Source organism: Triturus cristatus, chromosome 1_2 (assembly GCF_964204655.1).
Source record: "Triturus cristatus chromosome 1_2, aTriCri1.1, whole genome shotgun sequence".
NCBI classification, from domain to species: Eukaryota; Metazoa; Chordata; class Amphibia; order Caudata; family Salamandridae; genus Triturus; species Triturus cristatus.
In genome coordinates this window covers 718,416,496-718,436,402 of record NC_140580.1, presented here as the reverse complement: position 1 = coordinate 718,436,402, position 19,907 = coordinate 718,416,496, and the positions used below count along the sequence as shown (strand labels likewise).

Genomic DNA, 19,907 nt, shown 5'->3' with positions numbered 1-19,907 from the left:
AAAATGTTTCAAACATGGCAATGCTGTAAATTACATAGGTTTGCATTGTAGTGCCCCCTAACCCATAAGGAAACAAGCATTTACAATGCAATGGTCTCGGCATTGGTAAAGTTAGAGCTATTGGCATTGCTCATGACATTATTTTTGTTTATGTTTTTGTTTTTAAAACATTTAAAGAAACGGCATTGTCATGAGCAATGCCAATAGCTCTAACTTTACCAATGCTGAGACCGTTGCATTGTAAATGCTTGTTTCTCCTCTCTCCTGAAAGCAGATGCGCGCTTCTCCTTGACTTCACCCCCGTCCCCAAACAAACAGCGTACCCACTCCCCTATTAGCGCCGCATTTTCTTTTACTTTCCTTTATCAGTATTTTGACAACAGTATGCCTCCTTCACATACACTTGCACATAATCAAAAGTGCAATTAGAAAACATAATCACTGCGCTGTGCGCTCTACAGAAGCGCCAAGGTCTGGAAGACCATCTATTCCGACTACCTTTCTGAACCACTGAAAACCTCGCACTGACCCCTTGAACTTCAACTCCAGAGTCTCAATCCTGGCCCGCTGTAAACACATACAGGCGACTCAATAAAAGTTTGCGTTATACAAGAGCAATATCCTACACCCAAAAAATAGAAACATCAAAACTTGAAATAGCAAACATGCGGAGAGAATGCAAATTTAAGATTAAGTAAAAAACGTGAAGAAAACTAGAATTAAATCGCTGTCACTGATTACTTTAAATTTTTTCACATTCATTGTTCAAAAATCGCTTGGTGTTTTGCATGCACTGTGACATTGGGGAGCGAGGAGGTAAAGGGGAAAGGTCTGCACCGTGCAGAGCAAAAACGGCCAAAGTGGCCATGTCATGGACCACGGTAGGGAGCTCAGGAACAGGGTCTGAAAAGTATAAGGGTGACAGCGGCTGAGTTTGATTTAAGATGATGTTAAATACCTCCCCGAAGATGCTGAGCAAGGAGGACACCTGTGCCTCGCGACATATAACCGCCTCCTCCAATGTTCGGAGCTCGGCCTCGGAGTATCCCTGATGTTGACATGCCATGGCTCTTATGTCTTGCACAGGGAAGGTTCAGGCACCAAACGCATACCGCATCAACACACGTGAAAACTCAACGCCGGTGCGTCCTTTCAAAGCCAGGCGGGCTGACAGCTCCGGAAGCCACGCGAGACTTCAAGACCAATCTACCCCCCCACCTCCTACCCTACTTCCTCGCATCACGTGCCATGCATGGGCGGTGCGAATCTCCGTGCGATTGAAATTAAGGAGTGATTTGAGTAAGTAGTCGTGCCTTTCCTACGGTTGTACCAACATCAAACGTTGCTACCGCAAGAGCTGTCCGACGTCGAGTTATGTCATTCCTACTCATTAGAAGTCTACTGACGAAGAAAAGCTCTTAAATTTAACAGGAGAATAATCCGAAATAGACATAGAATTGAGACCGAGCTTCACATGATCAGTTCCAAGATAAAAAGGGAAAAGGGACGAATTACGTAACTTTTGTCTGGTCGTAACAGCCATCTTGAAGTGGCCAGTAAAGAAGCTTTTCTGGGTAGCGTGAGTAGAGGAACAGCAAACATTGCCAAAGTTTCAGATCGCTTATGTGTGACATTCTCATAATTTCAGTGTAATTATGAGTGTCATTCAATTACTATCAGTGGCACTTTCTCGAGAGCAAAATCAAGCGAAGGCGAGAAAAACGTACATTTCAAAAATTACACCCATTTGACCTAACGAGAAACAGTAAGATCTTGAAACTGTTGCAGAGCATCTAAATGGAAGGACCCTAACCTAGTGCCCTTATAAACTGATCATACCGTAAAACAATTGTGTAGCTGTGATATTAAACAGTAAACATGTCTTTCAGAGGCAGTACTTTATTAACGTTTTTTGCACATATTCAAACACACGCAATTAAATACAAACAAGTAAACAGGAACAGGGCACCGGAAGACACCACCGCCTTTCTCCGAGGCACAGCAGAAATGCCTCGGAGAAAGGGAGCGTCCTTTTCGGATTCGGGGGCGTGTTTTGCTGTTGTCTCCTCCCTGAGACTTTTCGCAAAAAACACGCCCCCCGATCCGAAAAGGACGGGGCATGATTGGAGTGACGGGACCTCTTCTCCAATGGCTGGCCAGCATTTACTAGGCCAGCCAATGGAGAACAGGGGAGAAGAGGGGCGGGTTCAAGCCCCTCTTCTCCCAAGTCATTATCTCTCGCGAGCGAGACTGCGCAAGCGCAGGCATCGCTAGCCGAGACCTAAAAAGGAAGCACCAAGCCCATTGTCACACAACAATGCTTTATTGCCATAAAGCAAACTTGTAATTGCAGGCATTTGCCTGTAGGCTGCAGTAGAGTATCAAGAAAACAAAGAAAACTGACACCTTGCCTTTAAGGCATTAGAGTAAGGGGACCGTGCCTTTAAGACCTGCAGGAGACCCCTTGCTCCCATGATGCACCACAGGTGACAGTTAGGTCAGTTCTTTTTGACTGAAGACACCAACTGACTTGGCCCTATCTCTAGTCGCCTGTCCGCAGCCCTCAAAGACCCTGCTACAGAAGAGTGACTCTTCCCTCAGCCCAGCGCACTCTAGAACCCTGGGAGGACAGCCTGCTTGCTAAAAAGACTCCTGACCTCCCGTGGACAGCAGACCTGTCCTGAAGAAAATCACGTTTAAACACCAAAGCTCTGTCGGTAGAATCACGACGTCGACCACCTCTGCACCCGATGCCCACGGCCCGAGTCCAAGAGGCCCACCTGTCCAGAAAAGGTTCCCCAGCTACCCTGAGCAAGAATACCTCGTGGGTTGACCCCTGCGGATTTCACGTCGACGCCTGCAGCCTTTGCAGGATGACCCTCCCAACCGAACCGGTAAGCTCATTTCTGACACCAAAGGACCCGCCTGCTCCTGGAGTACCTGGGCCATTGGGGAGATCTATATGAAAAAAGAGGGGGGACCAGGAGCTTGTTATGGTCCAGTGTCTGTGCTCTGTGTATCGTCTATGTCAATAAAGAAAGGAGACACTGCTCCAAAGAAGTAGAGGAAAGGAAACCGAGAAAAGAAGGTCCTAGGCTATATGAGACCCAAGGGTCGGGAGGGGAAGCAGAGCTTTTCTCTTGTTGCCCTCACACACCCCGGGAGGTGTCATGCTTCATCATCGGGCGTTTTGCTCCTCGTCGGGCCGGCGCTGCAATGCCCTACGGGTCCCCCAAAGGGTCACTTTAGCAGAGATATTTTTAGAGAAAACACCGTCTGGTGCATGCGGGTGTGTGATTTGGGTACTAAAACTAATAGTGTGTGTAACGTGATATATTAAAATTGTCTAAGGGTTGCTCAAAGGGTATTATTTAATAGAAAAGACGGAATGGCACCCTTGACAGGCTAAAAAACATGTAGGTTGGGTGTTACCTTAGTGGGCTTAATGTCCCAATAGGTAACTACAGTCTGGTCAATGTGGTCGACATGTTTCGTGCCCCTGCGGTCCAACCGGATCCGTGGCGCTTCCTCAGGACCAACTACAAAGTGAAGTGTGCATGAATGTGATCTGGGGAGTAATACCCCCAGTATATATCCGGGCGTGCAAGGTCAAAATGGTCCTGCTCTCTGTTCTGTCAGATTTAAGGTTGCTCCTGGATATATGCCTAGGTAAACATAAAAACAGAAGGAAAAGACAAAAGGACGATATGTCAAGGTTTTTTGGGGTGCAGGGAAAGGTAACCTTGCCCCAAATCTGTCCTTAAACTAAACACAAATAGATAAAAACTGAGTACGAGACAGCGGTGTGCAAGAAACATAAATTCCCCTCAAGAGAGGATGGGTTGTGGGGTCTCAACGACAAGCAAACAGGGCGACCATCCACAGGATATAAGCATCCTGGTGTGGGTGGCCTCCTGCCAATCGGAGTTACCCACTGATCCCAAAGTTCTCCCGTGGAGGGTATGATAATATCCAGAGCACCCAACATTGTCATACAATTGAGTAGTAAGTGGCGATTGAGTAGGGGTGATGGCAACTCACCCCCCATTAATATCGCTGAGCCAAACTGCGGAAACCCCACAAGTGCACATCACAACACTCACCTAAGTTTAAAGAGTAAGTTGCTCCATAGACTAGGGGACGAGCGTTCACACCTTCTTGGGCTGAGTGAGGAATAAATGGAAGCCCCACTAAGTATCGACATATGGATAGTTTTAGACCCTGTGGTCTAAAAATTGGTAAAGTCAAAGACTGGTGCCCTAAATTCAGCCTCAGGTGCAGTGCTACTTACAGTTTCGCTCTGGTGTGTCCTCTTCCGAACCTACCCCTACCGTCCTCCTATCTGGAATGGAACCGCATCTTGATACAGGCTCCATTTGCAGTCCCGATGAGTTCCGTTAAGGCGGTACCAGTATCCGGTGACGATCTGGAGCAGGTGTGTGTACGGGTGTCTTGCGATAGTGCGCGATGCCTAGACAAACAGTCTTCGTGCATGCGTGGCAAGCGTGTGTATGTGTGTTCTCGGGTCTACCTCCTTAATAAAGTATAGTTATACAGTCAATTCAAAATGTGAAAATACAAGGAGGGGGGCGGAAAGAAAACCAAGGGAAGTTGAACTCGAGCAGATGCACGGTGTCATATCAATCTTGTTTGGAACGTATTGTCTGATCGTATAGAATACTCCCAATTATGTGCATGTGTGATGCCCAGGCCTCCGGTTATTAGTGCATGCGCGGTAAGCGCACGCGTGTATGTGCCCTCCTTTGCTTGAAATAAAGTTGTATATTTCAATCAAAATACCACGGAGGAATGGGGTATGTGGAGGAGGGCAAGTGTAGGGAGAAAGGAAGGTGTGAGTGTAGGGCAAATGTGTGGTCTTGTTCGAGACACAATGTCTGTGCGTGTAAAATGCTCCCGGTCATATGATGCTGGTAGATGTAAATGACCTGGGTCCAGGAGCGGGGCGAGGTAATGTCCTCATGTTGAGTATGCAATTCTGGAGACTAACATCCAGGGGTTATGTTAAGAGAGGAGAAAAGGGAGGTCTAATGTGTTACTAAGGAGTGGGGAATATGGTTCGTATGTGATGTTCGAGGCCAGAGATGTATATAGATGGCATATCAGCTGAATGATGTCTTAAGTGTGTGATTGATTTATAGTTCAGTCCATGGTATCTCATCATTGAGACCTCGTTTATTTGTTCGTAAGCGGTGTACCCATCGTTGTTCTCGGCGTAGTAAAGAAGTACTACTCCACAGCTGGTTACTTTCCAGTATTGTCCATCTGATGTCGTCACACAAATGTCCCTTCTCTATGTAATGATTGGTTAGTCTTGTGGCTGTTCTGCCCCTCCTGATCGTACTTCTGTGTTCACTGATCCTCATTTTGACCTGTCGTGTAGTCATCCCAATATAGCGGAGTGAGCACGGACAGGTAATAAGGTAAACACAATTCTTGGTGTTACAGTTCGTGTGTTTACGTTGATCCCATGTCAATTCGTCAAGATTGAGGGTTGTAGTGTGCTTGGTGAAAGGACACATGCTACACATCCCACATCCCACAGGGGTAGTGACCCTTCACAGCAGGGAGATCCCACAAAGTAGGTTCCTGGCGGTTTGTCTTGGATCGTGGCCTGGTATTGATCAATTGGTCACGTAAGTTTGTGGTTCTCACGGTGAAGAACTTGGGACTTGGCCTCAGTGACGATGTTGTGGCCGAGATCCTAAGAACCCCCACACTATTGGATAGTGAGGGCAACATAGCCAGTACATCAATACAAGGCGACTGGAATTCCCTGGCATCCTTGAAGAAACTACAAGTCAAGATTGCTATGCATGGTACAATTATGACGGAATATCTAAGAGCAAATGCTGCACCTAATGGCCTGATTGTCCGCACGGCACCAATAATTTTTCTGGAAGATCTCATTTTCCGCAGAGAATGGAGCCAGAGCGCATGGAAGTGCACCCGTGACCGGCTTATCCTGATAATAGGCACCACAAAACGCCTGTCTGAGGCATTGATCATCAAAATCAACATTGCGGAGAATGGGCTGAAAACCGGGATCAGCATCACTGCCTATAAGACCCGAAGATCGTTTGTCTGGGCATCGCATATGCGCACTATCGCACCCGTACACACACCTACTCCAGATCGTCACCGGATACTGGTACCGCCTTAATGGAACTCATCGGGACTACAAATGGAGCCTGTATCGAGACGCAGTTCCATTCCAGACAGGAGGACGGTAGGGGTAGGTTCGGAAGAGGCCACACCAGAGCAAAACTGTAAGTAGCACTGCACCTGAGGCTGAATTTCGGGCACCAGTCTTTGACTTTACCAATTTTTAGACCCCAGGGTCTAAAACTATCCATATGTCGATACTTACTGGGGCTTCCATTTATTCCTCACTCAGCCCAAGAAGGTGTGAATGCTCGTCTATGGAGCAACTTACTCTGTAAACTTAGGTGAGTGTTGTGATGTGCACTTGTGGGGTTTCCGCAGTTTGGCTCAGCGATATTAATGGGGGGTGAGTTGCCATCACCCCTACTCAATCGCCACTTACTACTCAATTGTATGACAATGTTGGGTGCTCTGGATATTATCATACCCTCCACGGGAGAACTTTGGGATCAGTGGGTAACTCCGATTGGCGGGAGGCCACCCACACCAGGATGCTTATATCCTGTGGATGGTCGCCCTGTTTGCTTGTCGTTGAGACCCCACATCCCATCCTCTCTTGAGGGGAATTAATTTTTCTTGCACACCGCTGTCTCGTACTCAGTTTTTATCTATTTGTGTTTAGTTTAAGGACAGATTTGGGGCAAGGTTACCTTTCCCTGCACCCCAAAAAACCTTGACATATCGTCCTTTTGTCTTTTCCTTCTGTTTTTATGTTTACCTAGGCATATATCCAGGAGCGACCTTAAATCTGACAGAACAGAGAGCAGGGCCATATTGACCTTGCACGCCCGGATATACACTGTGGGTATTACTCCCCAGATCACATTCATGCACACTTCACTTTGTAGTTGGTCCTGAGGAAGCGCCACGGATCCGGTTGGACCGCAGGGGCACGAAACATGTCAACCACATTGACCAGACTGTAGTTACCTATTGGGACATTAAGCCCACTAAGGTAACACCCAACCTATGGGTTTCTTAGCCTGTCAAGGGTGCCATTCCCTCTTTTCTATTAAATAATACCCTTTGAGCAACCCTTAGACAATTTTAATATATCACGTTACACACACTCCTGCACCACTATTAGTTTTAGTACCCAAATCACACACCCGCATGCACCAGACGGCGTTTTCTCTAAAAAGATCTCCGCTAAAGTGACCCTTCGGGCGACCCGTAGGGCATTGCAGCGCCGGCCCGACGAGGAGCAAAACACCCGATGATGAACCATGACACCTCCCGGGGTGTGTGAGGGCAACAAGAGAAAAGCTCTGCTTCCCCTCCCAACCCTTGGGTCTCATATAGCCTAGGACCTTCTTTTCTCGGTTTCCTTTCCTCTACTTCTTTGGAACAGTGTCTCCTTTCTTGATTGACATTGGGGAGATCTACCAATGGTGTCCCGATGCTTCCACACATCCCAAATTACCTGTGCTGCTGTAGGTTTCTTTAGTCCGGTCTCCTGGCCTGAGCCTGCAGCCTTTTCTCAAGTTCGAGATTCCCTATTGGCTTGCAATGGGCGCCCGACGCTGTGTTGGCATTCTGCACCCGGCCGCCCCAGTGCCACTAAGGGTGTAAGTTTGGTGCTTGCTTGTGGCCCCCCATGTTTGCCTTAGCCCCCGGAGACTGGGTTACAAAACCGTGCTACTTACCTACAAGGAGTACCACTTTGATTGCCTCCTTTCTCCATTGGATAACATTGGCACCAACTGCTTAGTTTGACCTCTGTACCCGGCCGCCCCGTGCTGCTGGGGTTGCATTGAGGTCATTTACCTGAACCTTGCCTGGTAATGATTCTTCATCCAAAAGCTCAATACTGTAAACCATTTACTTACCTGCACCTTGCTGGGTGTGTTTCCTCCCATTGTACTGATTGAAAAATGCACTAAGTGTGCACTTTTTACATTAAACATATTTTACTACAACAAAGTATCTTTGGTTCTAAGCAATAAATATACAAAAAGTAATATTTTTACAAAACACTGGTGTCCGATTTTGTCATTGAGTGTATGTAATCATTTCTTGCCTGTGTGTGTATGGCAAATGCTTAACACTGCCCTCTGATAAGCCTAATTGCTTGTCCACACTACCACAATAGAGAGCATTAGTATTATCTACTTGAGCCTTTGTAAAGCCTCTAGAGATCCACTGGACTCTGTGCACACTATACCTTATTTTGGTACAGTATATACAGAGCCAGCTTCCTACACACATCCTCCGTGTTCAGTGTAGAAAATGTTCATAGAAGTGAGATCCTAACCACCGCAGTATATTGGTACTGCTGGTAATGGTGGAGAAAACAAAGCTGCATCAATGCTGGAGTGTAAAAACAGGATCAGTCAGGAGGTTGCAACAGTCACAGAGACATCATCACAAAGGAGCTCACCGGAAGGTCTCAACTGAGATTGCCAATCGCCAGTGCCACTGCTGCTGAAGATTGGTGACTGCACGTACCTGCCCAGTGAGCCTGCTCCACGAACTCTGAGCTGAACAAGGCAGCCACTACGGCTCTCTGCAAGGAAAGGCCAAGTGCCAGGATGGTGGGAGTGCATCCTGTCCCCACCAAACAGCCTGAATTGCACCACAACCAAAAGCTGGTAAACAGAGAGTGTAGCTTACATATGGGGACAGAGACTGATGCACATGGGCAAGACCACTGCGCTGCTTAAGACTTTTTAACCAAGGGCTGAAAAATCCATTGAACTGAGTTGCTCCACTGAGTTATCTGCACCTGTACCTAATCCTTGCCCCTTCTGTATAATGTTGAAAAGTGTACAGATAGAAACTTGGAACATAGTGGGAAGGAGAAGAGGGCTAGGGGGGTGTAGCTCTTCACTGTTCTGTGCAAAAGAGTACAACCGTATTACATTCTCACCATCTTGTGTAGTATCTAGTTTTGCTGTATGATTAATGTACTTTTACTTACTGGCCTGGACATTATATAAGTGTGTCTGCCGGCTGGAACTTAAATTCTGAGCTCTGAACCCCTACCTCCACCCACTCACACACACACAGACGGAACCCCCCTGAAAAACCTACAACTGCTTGTCCTTGCTACCCTGAGAGTCAAGTCTCGAATGGGCTGTACATTGTCCAGTTTCTAGAGCCATTATAAGATGGAACCCAGGATACGAGTGTCAAAAGACATCAAACACCACATTTAGGGTTCAGCAGCTCCCAGCTCCCACTCCCAGACGTGGTCATAAACTTGGTTGTCCAAATAGAGTTCAATAGTACATAAATCTTAGCGACATCAATGATAAATGACTGTACCAATCACTAACAGCACCAGGAACTAGAGAAAATGTCTTGTGCTTTCAGACATATGTCCACAGGGCTTAGAAAGAAGCAATGCATGAAAACAGAGGCATGGTACAAAAAATATAGACTTTTAAACAAAAGGAACCAGGAGCTATTTAGAAAGGTCCTGCATACAGGCTCCTAAATGATACATGTAAATAAGGGGGTATGCAGTTCCTTGAAGTGAGGGAAAATTCAGGTCTTTTTAAAAAGTGCCCTCACACACCCCGAAGTATGTCATGCTTCATCATTGGGCCTGCTCCTCGTCGGGCCGGCGCTGCAATGCCCGACGGGTACCCGCGAAGGGGCTCTTTGGTGGAGATCTTTTTTTGATGAAGCTGTATGGTGTGTGTGGGTGTGTGGGCTAGGTAGTGCGGTGCGTGTATGAGTGATTTTAAAATAGGTCTAGGACAACCCTTTCTAATGTTTTATTTCTAGGGGGCACTAGCCTAATTAAAAGAGAATGACCCTGAGTGGATGTGATGATCCTACAGGGCCCATGTGATATATATGGTCGACATGTTTCCTGCCAGTGGTACCCCCTAATGGGTCTAGTGGCACTTCATCAGGACCGTATTTAGGGAAATTATTCAACTCCGGAACTACTGCAATGCTGGTTAAAAATGTGTGTGATGTGATGGTAACCAGCTTTGCAGTGAAGCTCCAGGTCCTAGTTGGCCTGGCGATCTGAGACCTGAAAGAAAGGGGGGAAGGGGGCGTGGATAGGAAATAAAAACAAGGACAACAGTAGACCTGGATTAGGAGATTATTTAACAAAAAGGTTATGACGGTGTAAATACATTCTGAGTGTCCGGGCTTATCTTTCGCCGAGAGTGAGCTAGACCAGGAGCACCTGATTATTACAGTGTTTGTAGTGCATGAAACACACATATCGTGCTGTATTTAGTGATTGACAGATTGTCATAACGAGGAATGGTGAGCCACGTTGTTAGGAAAGTCACGCCAGCTGGGAATACGACCATAAGGGTGCTTAAAACATAAAGGAGCGGGTCACTCAGAAGTCGGTGGACTATCCCTTTCGTAGGTGCTACCCATTGTAGGTGGAATTGCATTAAGGTAGTGGTGGGGATCGTGCAAACAATCAACAGACCGACAAAACTGACAACCACATATAGAGTTCGTTGTAAATTGCCCAGAGTTGAGATATTATCTCTGTGTGACCAGGTATAGGCATTTAACCAAGTGCAATAAACAGTTCCCTAGGTTATTTCTATTCGGGTCCACACACAGTGCAACCCGAGTGGGGGCGTGATACTAATTTTATTCATCGTGGTGATCATAGACAAAAACAAATATGGCCAAGCACGCGTAATCATGACCTGAGCCAGCGCGCAGGATCGAATAATAGACTCACCCCTAGAGAAATGGGTCTGTGTTGACGGGGGTGTGTGACAGAGCACTTCATTGTGCTGACCTGTAACAGAATAAATACGCCAAGCGTATGATCAGTAAACACGGCACAGCGTATATCTTACCGGTATAGTTACTTGTGAGCCGGCGATGACTGATGGAAAAAGGAAGGTATACTCACAACTGGGAGGTGCGGCAACTAGCTCTAATCCTACCCTGGCTCTGGTCTCCATGAGGAGGACTTCTGGGGACGTGGTATTTATTGTAATGTGTGCTATGACATGCATACGTCAAGTAACTAGACCTTAAGTGTCAGCCATCTTGGTAGGGAATTTTATTAACAGAGACCGGAGCAGCGAATTTGAGCGCGGGGAAGGGGGAGTCCTGAAGAGCTGCAGGGGTTGCTCTAACCCATGGCGGGACATTAAATACGATACTTGCGCGACTGGCACTCCAGCCTCCCATTGTGCCACCCTTATCCTATCAGTCAATTGTAACCTGGCATTCCGATTGGCTCACCATACACCCAGTTTTCCAAATGGTTCGAGTCTAAACGAAAGTAGCTGCAGTCGGACCTTAATGCTACCCCACTGGGAGGACAGGAGCCAGACCTTTCCAGCCAAAGACCAGGGGTAGGGACCAGACTGCAGTCAATAGTGATACTCCTGGATCATTTCTTCCCTGACCCACCTTTTATAAGCCATTTGTGATTGGTGAATTGTGTACTGCATTTAGCCGTTGGTGGAATACTATGGCCGGGGAAGAGAAGGATTACCTAAACCAGACGACCTCTTCCAGACAGTGTCCAGACCATCATTTCTCTACAATCCCCTTAACAAGCAAATTGATTGGGACCGATGGGTGAACAAAGCGCCTGAGGAGCCTCCTAAAGAGTTTAAAATCTGGCAAACCAATGCAGTGCCACCGCCAGAGGTTTACAGAACTGAGGAAAAAAAGCCACCACCTCCCGAGTTGGATATGGCTATAAAATGGTCTAACATATACCAGGACAATGGTGAAGATGCACCACAGAGTGCAAGTAAAGTAAACTTATTACCAGATGAAGAAAAAGAGGCGGAAACTTCAGATGTGCATGATGATGAACCAGCATCTGCTAAAAAACGCAAGGTTGATTGAGATGGGAAAGGAAAGAAAACTAATTTGAAAGTTTTTTAGAGATGTAAAACTATCCTTGATTTTCAAAATGTGTCTTCCTAATTACATACTTTTTTCAGAACAATAATTGAGTATGGCAGAATAGTAATATTCCTTTTCTTGTAGTACGGATTATTAGACAACGGGAACCCTCCTTGCTGCAGTATGAATATGCTACATACCAGTATGCATCTGTTCTTGGCATGTAGGGCTGCTGACATTCATATCTGTGCATAGATCGCCGCCTAGTATTGGGTCCGGATGATTGCACATTGTTGTCCTGGAAGAGTCTTCGAAGTATCACGAGATAGGTGGCTCCTCCCCTGGACTACAGTGCGCGTGGGCATCCTCTCCATCCTTAGATTGTTTTTCGCCATTGTGGCAGTGATGGAGTAGATATAGGAAGTGATGACCATACTATACAGTAATTCTGAGTGCTGCAGCCGCTACAGGCGCCGGGGAGGAGGGTGGGCGATATGAATGTCAGCAGCCCTACATGCCAAGAACAGATGCATACTGGTAAGTAGCATATTCAGTTCGAGGCATGTGGGCTGCTGAATTCATATCTGTGCATAGATTATATAGCAGTCCCTCCATTAGCGGCGGCTGCCCATGCCAGCTGCAGCAGTCTGAAAAAGAGTTTTGAGAACAGCCTGTCCTACAGCTGCCTGCTGTTTTGAGTGTACAGCTACACAGTAGTGTTTGGTAAATGTATGTATAGTGTACCATGTGGCTGCTTTACATATTTCCTGCAAAGGAATGTTTCCTAGGAAAGCCAAGGACGCCCCTAACTTTCGTGTTGAGTGGGCTCGTGGGGGAATCGTTAATGTGCGTTTAGCCTTTTGATAGCAAATTTGAATACATTTAACGATCCATCTGGCTATCCCTGCTTTGGAAATGGCGTTGCCCTTGTGTTGTGGAGAAAAGGCAACGAAAAGTTGTTTTGTTTTCCTAAAATCCTTTGTTCTGTCTATATAGTACATGAGGGCCCTCTTTACATCTAGTGTATGGAGCATTCTCTCTACGACATTTTGTGGATTTGGAAAGAAAACGGGCAGTTCAATAGTCTGATTTATGTGGAACTGCGAGATCACTTTAGGCATGAATTTGGGGTTGGTACGTAGTACAACTCTGTTTGCGCGAACCTGTATGAATGGCTCTTGAACGGTTAGTGCCTGGAGTTCACTAACTCTTCTTAACGAAGTGATTGCCACTAAGAAAGCTACTTTCCAGGTGAGGAATTGAATCTCACATGAATGGAGAGGTTCAAAAGGTGGACCCATTAATCTGTTGAGGACCACATTGCGGTTCCACACTGGTGCCGGTGGGTGTCTCGGGGGAATCACTCGTTTGAGTCCCTCTAAGAAGGCTTTAATGTCAGGCACTCTGAATAAAGAGAGGTGCTGCCTGTTTTGAAGATAGGCTGCTATCGCGGTTAAATGTATACGTATGGGAGCTGTATGCAAGATTGCATCGGTATAAGTGTAAGAGGTAACAGATGATGTTTTGAATGGATGCGTACAGCGGGTTAATGTCATTGTTGTTGCATTAAATGACAAACCTTTTCCATTTAGCCGCATAGCAAGCTCTGGTTGTGGGTCTCCTGGCCTCTTTGATGATATCCATACATTCAGGTGGGAGGTTTAGATATCCAAACTCTAAGACTTCAGGAGCCAGATTGCCAGGTTCAGCTGTTGCGGATCTGGGTACTGAATTTCGCCATGGTTCTGTGTTAAAAGTGCGGGTGTGATCCGCAGCCTTTGATGGGGCACCACGGAAAGTTCTAGAAAGGTGGTGTACCATGGTTGGCGTGCCCACGTGGGAGCAACTAGGATGAGTGTCAGTGAGTGTTGTCGCAGTTTGCGTGCCACTAGCGGTATTAATGGCGTTGGGGGAAAAGCGTACGCAAATCTGCCGGACCAGTTCATCCATATCGCATTGCCCTGTGACTGTGGATGTGGGAACCTGGCGGCAAAGCTTTGGCATTTTGCGTTTTCGTTTGTGGCGAATAGGTCTATCTCTGGATGACCCCACTGTTGGAAGTACGGCTGGAGTACTGATGGATGTAGCTCCCACTCGTGCATCTGGTGGCTGTGTCTGCTGAGCACATCCGCCATCTGGTTGTCCTTGCCTGGGAGGTGTTCCGCAATGAGGAATATGTTCCTCTGAATGGCCCACTTCCACATGCTCTGAGCCAGATGAGACAACTGTGGAGAGTGTGTTCCTCCTTGCTTCTGTATGTAGTACATGGCAGTCATGTTGTCCGTCCGGATAAACACGACTTTGTTGCATAAGTGTACTTTGAATGCTTTCATGGCTAGGAAGATTGCCATCAGTTCCAGAATGTTGATGTGCATCTTTTTTTGCTGTGTGGTCCATAGTCCCTGCACTGTGTAATTGAGTACATGAGCTCCCCATCCCTGGAGAGAGGCGTCCGCCGTCAGTATTATTTGTGGAACAGGCTCTTGGAACGGTCGGCCCTTGCAAAGGTTTTGTGGATTCCACCAATGCAGAGAGTTGTATGCCTGACCGCTCACCAACACTAGGTCTGTTAATTGTCCGTGAGCCTGATTCCATTGACGTGCTAAGCACTCCTGAAGCGGGCGCATATGTAGTCTCGCGTGCGGGACTATGAAGATGCAGGAGGCCATCATGCCTATCAACTGTTATTGTTATTGTTATTTGGGTATTTATAAAGCGCAACATTCGCTCCGGAAGGAGCATCTTGGCGCTGAGCATGCGTATAGGGGATAAGCGGTGAAAAGATCTAGATGGCTGCTAGCACATAGGTATCTGATTGCTGATAGACCCAGGTCTTCAGTTGTTTCCTAAAGAGACATTCGGACTCAATCAGTCTAAGATTTACAGGTAAATTATTCCAAGCTCTTGCTGCTTGGACTGTGAACGTTTTTCCGCCCCTAGTTTTGTATTTATGCCTCGGGACCTTAGCAAGATTGGCCCCTGAGGATCGTAGACAACGTACAGGATCATAGCGGATAAAACGTTTAACAAGGTATTTGGGACCTATATTTTTCAAGGATTTAAAAGCTGTGAGCAGGAGTTTGAAAAGAATTCTCTTATGCAGTGGCAACCAGTGTAGGGAATTTAATGCAGTTGAGGCTGAAGATTTCCTAGGGAGTTTTAACACTAACCGTGCCGCCGCGTGCTGTACACTTTGCAATTTCTTCAAAGTGGACTTTTTTACCCCTGCCATCAACCCATTGCAATAGTCGAGTCGGGAGAGTATTAGTGCAACCACGACCGATTTCCTGGAAGCAATGGGGAGGAAGTCAAAAAATTTCTTTAAAGATTTGATAAGGCCAAAGCAGCAGCCAGCCGTGATCCTAACATGATCGTCAAATGATAAGGTAGCATCAAATTGCACGCCTAGGTTGCGAGCAGAAGACACAGCACTGGGCGGGGCCTCAGAGTCTTTAGGCCACCAATCCCTCGGGCAAAAAGGTAAGTCCTGACCCAATGGTATGATTTCGGTTTTCCCACTGTTGCACTTTAAGTGGTTTTTGTTTAACCACTGAAATACCTCAGTGAGACAATTCCGAAAACACAATTCAGTATCCGTGCGGTTTTTGTCTATGGAGACGACCAATTGAGTGTCGTCAGCATATGACGTAACAAGGATCCCGTGTGCCTCTATCACAGCGAGGAGGGGTGCCATATAGATGTTAAAAAGAAGTGGACTTAATATGGATCCCTGCGGGACTCCAGATGTAATAGTTTTTTCGCTGGATAGGTAATGGCCCAAAGATACAGACTGGGACCTATTGGACAGGAAAGATTTGACCCATGCCAAAGCTGTGTCTGTCACACCAATCTCTCGCGCTGGAAGGGAGTGTTGAGGTTTGAACTTTGTGATCAGCAGTTGCATGCTGTTGATCCTCACTAAATTTGGCTGAGCTGTGGCTGTCAGAGTGTTTATGGTCGCGCCCAGGTACTGTCGTACGTGTGCGGGTTGAAGATGTGATTTTGGGTAATTTAGTGAGAATCCTAGACTGTGAAGAAGGTGAATGGTGAGGGACATGTGGCTGGCACATTGCTGGGCTGACTTTGCCTGAACAAGCCAGTCGTCCAGGTAAGGGAAGACGTGAATGTGCTGTCTTCGTAGATGTGCAGCCACTGTCGCTAGGCACTTGGTAAAGACCCTGGGTGCCGTCGTTACGCCGAAGGGGAGAACTTTGAACTGATAGTGGTGATCCTGAATAGTGAACCTGAGATATTTTCTGTGCGATGGATGTATGGGTATGTGGAAATACGCATCTTTCAAATCCAGTGTGGCTAGGAAGTCTCCCTGACTGAGTAGCGGTAGAACCTGCTGTAGGGTGAGCATATGGAAATGCTCCGACAGAATGTAGTGGTTGAGGGGTCTCAGGTCTAGTATAGGTCTGAGAGAACCGTCCTTTTTTGGGATTAAGAAGTATAGAGAGTACACCCCTGTCCCCTGTTGGTTGACGGGCACGACTTCTATGGCACCTTTTTGCAGCATACTTAGTACCTCCTGCTGCAATAATGCCAAGTGCTCTACGGACATAGGACGGTGCTTTGGCGGTATGGTGGGTGGAGTGGATGTTAATTCTAGACAGTAACCGTACTGGATAATGTCCCTGACCCACCTGTCTGTGGTGATGGTTTTCCAGACTGACAGGAACTGCTGGAGTCTCCCCCCGACAGGTGTTATGTGGTCGGGGGGCAGTGAGAAGGCGTCACTGTTTGTTTTTGGGGGATGACCTGGTGTTGCCGTACCCACGTCCTCTGCCCTTGGTGCTGGATCCACGATATCCACCTCTATTGGTTTTATCATAGTTACTCTGCGTACCCCCTTTAGTGTACTGCTGCTGGGACCCCTGACCTCTAGCTGCTCCTCTATTCCGGGGGTGACGAAAGGAGCCACTACGAAACTGCTGCGACTGCAGAGCCCCCATTGATTTAGCAGTTTCAGTGTCTTTCTTAATTTTTTCGAGGGTAGTGTCATCCTCAGGGCCAAATAAATAGTCTGGGTTGACCGGTTGGTTTGAGATATTGTTCTGAATCTCAGGCTTGAAGCCTGAGATTCGTAACCATGCGTGCCTCCTCAACATGACGCTTGTGTTGATGGCCCTTGCTGCAGTGTCGGCTGCATCCAGTGCGCATTTGATGGACGCATTTGTAAGGAGTTGTCCCTCTCTGATAAGGAGCTCCGCTGCCTCTTTGTATTCATCTGGCAAATGTTGTAGCAGTGATTCTGGTGTGTCGTAGTGGGACCTATCATAACGGGCCAGGAGTGCCTGGGTGTTGGCAATGCGCCAGATGTTTGCCGCTTGCGCTGCTAACCTTTTGCCTGACGTCTCCAGCACTTTGGACTCCTTGTCGGGGGAGGAGCATCACCCGTTGTTTGTGAATGGGCTCGTTTGCGAGCATTAGCAACAACCATGGAGTCTAAAGGTAACTGACCCCTAATATACATAGGGTCTCCGGGTGCAGGCTTGTATTTCTTTTCGATTCTGGGGTTCAACACCCGTTCCCTGGTTGTTTCTTTAAAAATGTCTTTTGCAGGTTTTAGAACTCCCTTCAACATTGGCAGAGTTTTGACGGTTTTCTCAGAGGAGGCGAAAGTGTCCACTAAGAAATCTTCTTCCACAGTGTCAGAATGGAGTTCCACTCCATGATTGGCAGCAGCCCATTCTATGAGGGCATTAAAGGCAGCAGTGTCCTCTGTGGGAGACGTCTTTATATTGTAAAGCTGCGTGTCAGCAGTATCTGGTGCGTTACCCTGGTCGGTGGGGTCATCCCATGCCTGATCTGTGTCTTGCATGTGATCATCAGGATCGATATTCCCAGGGTAGGTGGTATCATCACCTATATAGTCCTCTCCTGCGTCTGCCTCTGAATGCGTAGGAGAAAAGGACGGTGGATCCTGAAGGAAGGGTTGAAAGGTTTCATGAAGCACTGGTGCGGACCCTGCCGGCAGTTTGTGTTTCAAAGGAATTTTGTAGGAGTCCAATCCCTTCTCTGGTGTGATTTTCCGCTTGTGGAGCATCAACATACCAGTGTCGGCGTCGATAAAGTGTGCCTGTGAAGGCTCGATATCGATGTGTCCAGCGGATAGTGACTGTGGTTGGCGGCGGCAATCCAAATGTGATGTGCGCCGGCGCCGAGTGTGATTTTGCTGCCTTGTGCGTTTCTGGACCCGACGTAGGTTGGAGGGTTGCCCGGTCTCTGATGCGTTGCAACGACGCTGAGACCTGTTGCAAGGTGAACGCAGATGGCGCTTTGGAACCGATAGGCACCTTGGAGGCAGGCGTCGAAGCGGCATCCGACTTATTTCCAGTCTTTGGGTCGTCGATCCGAAGGGATGTATCGACGCTCGTCGGAGTCGATGATTTTGCAGGTGCCGCACTCTTCGATGTCGACGCAGACGGGTCGACCACCTTCACCTTGGTGGGTTGGGCCGTAATCTTCGGTGCCATAGGCCGAGGCGCCTTGTGGGGACCGAGGGCCTTCTTCTTTGGCTCGGCGCCGGGACCCGTCGAGGTGAGCTCGGCACCGAAATCTCGTTTGGTGCATTCGGTGCCGAGGACTTATGCCGGCGTCGAAGGAGTGGAGGGCTTCGAGGCCTTCGATCCGATCGCAACCTGTTTCACTTTCGGTTTCGATGTAACCGGTGCGACGGACGGTTTCGGTTTCACTGAAGGAAATCCAGTCGTCTTCGATATTAATGGCTCCTGTGAAATGTTCGAGGCCGGGCCTTGAGGCAGGACCGAAGAACCGTGTGACTGATCTTGGGTAAGGCCCGCAGGCGATCCCTAGACCTGAGCCTTATGACGACTTTGTCTCTCAGCCTCCGTATCGACGGGTTGGCCTAGCTCTTCGCTGGAGCTATCTTCCTCGGCCCCAAGGGTCTCATTGTAGTCTCCTACCTCTTCGACGACGTATTCGTGCCCAAAGATCACCTCATCATCGTCTTCCGATCGGGAGTCATGTTCGGAAGCGTGGCTGGAGTCTATGGGCCCGATTCACAGAACTAACTTAAGACAAAATCCTAAACTTACTACCATTTTGGTATTCACAGAAGGCACTTACTCATTTTGGTATTCACAGAAGGCACTTACTCATTTCGGTATTCACAGAAGTTAGGAGTCCTAACTTTAGGACTCCTAAATGCCTTCTGTGAATACCGAAAGTCTTAAAATTAGGATTTTTCGCAGTTTAGTAGTAGTATAGTTAGGACTCCTAACTTTAGGACTCATAAATGCCTTCTGTGAATACCGAAAGTCTTAAAATTAGGATTTTTCTCAATTTAGTAGTCCTAAGTTTAGATTTAGGACTACTAAATTGAGAAAAATCCTAATTTTAAGACTTTCGGTATTCACAGAAGGCATTTAGGAGTCCTAAAGTTAGGAGTCCTAACTATACTACTACTAAACTGAGAAAAATCCTAATTTTAAGGCTTTCGGTAGTCACAGAAGGCATTTAGGAGTCCTAAAGTTAGGAGTCCTAAATTTAGGACTACTAAATTGAGAAAAATCCTAATTTTAAGAATTTCGGTATTCATAGAAGGTATTTAGGAGTCCTAAAGTTAGGAGTCCTAACTATACTACTACTAAACTGAGAAAAATCCTAATTTTAAGACTTTCGGTATTCACAGAAGGAATTTAGGAGTCCTAAAGTTAGGACTCCTAACTTCTGTGAATACTGAAATGAGTAAGTGCCTTCTGTGAATACCAAAATGAGTAAGTGCCTTCTGTGAATACCAAAATGGTAGTAAGTTTAGGATTTTGTCTTAAGTTAGTTCTGTGAATCGGGCCCTATGTCTTCTACGCTCTCGGCGTCTTCGTCCTCAGTGCTGAAGATGTTGGCCGGGGCAGGCGCCGATTGCTGTGCCTCCAATCTGGCTGCCCGTCGATTCCGGA

The 19,907-nt window shown here is 47.1% G+C and overlaps 2 protein-coding genes across 3 annotated transcripts in view; one reads left to right on the top strand and one right to left on the bottom strand.

Annotated features, from left to right (window-relative positions):
- The window catches only part of ARHGEF19 (Rho guanine nucleotide exchange factor 19), a 305,405-nt gene that overhangs the window by 46,934 nt on the left and 238,564 nt on the right, over window positions 1-19,907 (bottom strand). The gene's annotated exons all lie outside the window — the stretch shown is intronic.
- On the top strand, window positions 10,999-11,985 carry LOC146867897 (UPF0690 protein C1orf52 homolog). Its single transcript, XM_085614192.1, has 2 exons — window positions 10,999-11,019; window positions 11,584-11,985. The coding sequence occupies exons 1-2, from the start codon at window positions 10,999-11,001 to the stop codon at window positions 11,983-11,985; spliced, it is 423 nt and encodes a 140-aa protein (XP_085470318.1).